Source organism: Rhea americana, unplaced genomic scaffold (genome assembly GCF_003343005.1).
Source record: "Rhea americana isolate MKP2758 unplaced genomic scaffold, rheAme1 scaffold_1177, whole genome shotgun sequence".
Classification (NCBI taxonomy): domain Eukaryota; kingdom Metazoa; phylum Chordata; class Aves; order Rheiformes; family Rheidae; genus Rhea; species Rhea americana.
Genome location: NW_028185236.1, coordinates 1421 through 4876, shown reverse-complemented (window position 1 = coordinate 4876; position 3456 = coordinate 1421). Strand labels below are relative to the sequence as shown.

The 3456-nt window shown below is 72.7% G+C and overlaps 1 protein-coding gene across 1 annotated transcript; it reads left to right on the top strand.

The window, feature by feature from the left end:
* Positions 1–37: 37 nt before the first annotated feature.
* LOC146600728 (septin-12-like) lies at positions 38–2585 on the top strand. Its single transcript, XM_085318855.1, has 9 exons — positions 38–218; positions 531–659; positions 751–832; positions 1052–1189; positions 1347–1464; positions 1598–1693; positions 1776–1872; positions 2098–2149; positions 2353–2585. Exons 1-9 carry the CDS (start codon positions 71–73, stop codon positions 2495–2497), a joined length of 1005 nt encoding a protein of 334 aa, XP_085174981.1. The 5' UTR covers positions 38–70; the 3' UTR covers positions 2498–2585.
* The last annotated feature ends 871 nt before the right edge of the window (positions 2586–3456 follow it).

Below are 3456 nucleotides of genomic sequence, written 5' to 3'. Positions count from 1 at the left end.
TGTCCCCCGCGGCGGCGGGCTCTCACGCCGCGCTGTGCCGCCCCGCGCAGGGAGCAGCCTGGAGCCCGGCATGGAGCCGCCGGCGGAGCTGCCTCCCGCCGCTAAGCCCGAGCAGGGGGGCCGCGAGCTCTTTGGCTACGTGGGCATCGAGGCCGTGCTCGAGCAGATGAAAATCAAGACCATGAAGACGGGCTTCGAGTTCAACATCATGGTCGTAGGTGAGCGCTCGCGCCCAGCGCGGGAGAGCCGGCTCGGCGCCGCCCGCCGCGCGGCAGCTCTGGCACGCGGCAGCGCGGGAGCCGCTCGCCGGGAGCTGGGTGCGAGCCTGGCCCGTGGGAGGGGAGGCGGCGGGAGGCGCCGCTGCCCCCGGCTCGGCCGCCCCGGCGCATCCCGCCGTCTGCTCCCGCTCTGCCGCGGGAGTTCGCCGCGGGCGGCAAGTCGGATGTGCCGGCTTCGCGGCGGCAGCGGAGGAGGGGGCGACGGCAGTGCCTGCGCGGCCGTCCCTCACCGTCCCCGCGGGCTCCCCGCAGGGCAGAGCGGCCTGGGCAAGTCCACCATGGTGAACACGCTCTTCAAGTCCAAGGTGAGCCGCAAAGCSGCGCAGCCCGGCCACGAGGAGCGCATCCCCAGGACCGTGCAGCTGCAGTCCGTCACCCACGGTAGGGCCGCCCCGCGCCCGGGGCACCCGGGGCATCGCCGCTCCTCCCCGCCGCCGGCGGCCCCTGACCCCGCGTCCCTCTGCCCTGCCAGWCATCGAGGAGAAGGGCGTGAAGATGAAGCTGACGGTGACGGACACGCCGGGATTCGGTGATCAGATCAACAACGACAACTGGTAGGTTGGTCGTGGGGACGCAGCCAGGGGCTGGCGCCGGCGCTGGCATCGCCACCCCGGGGGGGCTCCGGGCCATCGCGCTCCGGGAGCAGGTCCTTGTGGTCCGCATCCGAGGCTGTCCATGCCGGGATCGTCCCCATCCTGCTGTYCCCCCGTGCCGGGCACTGCTCGGACACCGTCCCCGGGCTCCTCGCCACCTTCCCCTCTGCCCCCCGCCAGCTGGGACCCCATCATCAAATACATCAACGAGCAGTATGAGAGGTACCTGCGCGAGGAGATCCTCATCACGCGCAAGAGGAAGATCCCGGACACCAGGGTGCACGGCTGCGTGTACTTCGTCCCCCCCACGGGCCACTGGTGAGTGTTGGCTGCGGAGGCACCCACGGCTGCGCTCCCAGCTCCTCATCCTCACCCTGGCCAGGTCTGGCGGGGCCAAGCGGTAGTAGAGCAGCCGGGGCACGGGGGACCTCGGGCTCGGGGGCTCCGCCGTGGCACCGCCRGGCTTCCCTTGCAGGCTGCGGCCCCTCGACCTGGAGTTCATGCGGCGCCTCAGCAAGATCGTCAACGTGGTGCCCGTGATCGCCAAGGCCGACACACTCACCCTGGAGGAGCGGGCCGAGTTCAAGCAACGGGTGAGGGCATCTCCCGTGGGCTCCCCTGCCCCATGCGCACCCACCTGGCCCTGGCGCCCGTGGGCAGGGTGCTCTGTCTCCTGCTGCCTGGCGCCCTTGGCCCGTGGCCATCTCAAGCCGCCGTGTCCTGCAGATCCAGAAGGACCTGAAGGCCCACACCATCAGCGTGTACCCGCAGGAGGACTTTGATGAGGACCCGGACGACAGGTCTCTCAACGACAGGATTCGGGTGAGGGATGGGAAGGCGATGGGGTGGCGAYGAGGGGATTGGAGCTGGCAGCACCCTTGGTGACCCTCCTCTGCCGCGGCAGGAGAAGATCCCGTTCGCTGTGGTGGGGGCGGACCAGGAGCACCAGGTGAACGGCAAGCGGGTGCTGGGCCGCAAGACCAAGTGGGGCATCATCGAAGGTAAACTGGCACCACCAGCCCTTCTGGCTCTGCTAGAGCCCCGCTGGCGGGGACGTTTGCGTGGCGGCACAGGGTGCCCCCGGCCAGCAGGACCCTGCTCGGGGTGGGCGCCCAGACACGTGCTGACGTGTGCCAGTCCCCTGCGCGCCTGCTCGTCCCGGGCTGCCCCCGGAGGCGCTCCCCGGCCCGCGCGGGCAGCTAAGCGCTCTCTGTCTTGTCTTGCAGTGGAGAACCCGGCGCACTGCGAGTTCCCCATGCTGCGGGACCTGCTCATCCGGTGAGATGTGGCCCCGTCCGCGCGGGGACAGGGGGGGCTCGGTGCCTAGCGCCCCACGGCGTGGGGGTGCCTGGCCTCCCGCGTCTCAGTGCCGCGGGAGGGAGGGCAGGGTGGGGGGCACGCCGGGGCATCCCGGTGGGACGGTGGCAGCGGTGCGTGACCGCCTCCTCCATCCCGGTCTCCGTGGCTGCCACGGCGGGCAGGTCCCACCTGCAGGATCTCAAGGACATCACCCACAACGTGCATTACGAGAGCTACCGCGTGCGGCGGCTGAACGAGAGCAACCGCCTGGCGCTGAGCCCCGGCAACGGGCTGCGGGGCAAGGACGAGGACGAGAGCAGCCTCTGAGCACCACCGCGGAGGGCGGGCGGCGGCGGGCAGCAGGGCCCCGTCCCCCTCCCGGCACCCCCCTGCTCCCCGCCTGCCCCGCGTGGCCTCGGCCCCCTGCCCGCCTGCCCCGCCAGTGACTGCCGTGCTGCAGCAGCCTCCCCTCTGGCCCGGACTCCTGGGCCCCCAGGAGCTGGGGGAGCCTGGGGGGTGCAGGCAAGCGAGAAACGGGGCCCTTTCCTCCGGGTGCTGGGGGGGGGGGGCTCCGTCCCCCAGGAGGCCCTGGCCTCGGGGCCCGAGCTTCACCGTGGGTCCACGCTCCCCAGGAGCCTGCTCACGCATTAAAGGTCAACCTGGAGCCTTTGGCCTTCATCCTCATCATCCTCCCACTGGAGCCCCCCCAGCTAGTGAGTGCTGCCCTCCCGTGCTGCTCTGCGTGCRGGGGGTCCAGCCCTCCGCCGTGCCCCCCGCCGCGGCTGCGGTGCCCCGCTGCCCGCACCCTGCTCCCCGGGACGGGCATGCTGCGGGTGGGCTCGGGGGCGCAGGGTGGAAGCGGGGCCTGCAGGGTGCAGGCACCCGCCCTGCCCGCTGTCACCCCACTTGCCCAGCCCCRGTGACGGCACCTGGCACCACCCGGACTTTGAGCTGCTTATCGGGAGCTGGGCTGTGGAGGTGCCACCCRGAGGTGCCGGGGCCGCTCCGCCCGGCCGCTCCCCGCCGCGGCACCCTGCTCCGGGTGGCACTCTCCCCGTGCCCCTCGAGCTCCAGCCCTGCCGTCCCCGGGGAGGGACCCCTTCAGTGCCGTGCACCCACCAGGCACCAGCTGCCACCCGCCCTCGCTGCAACCTGCTGCATCGCCCCGTGGCTTCCCGGTGCAGCGCGGCGCCGTGGGCGCAGGGCTGCCCGCGTGGGTGCACCGGAGCAGCCCGCTGGCGGGTGCTCCCGGGCCCATCCCTGCTGCCCCGCGGGCGAGCGCGGGA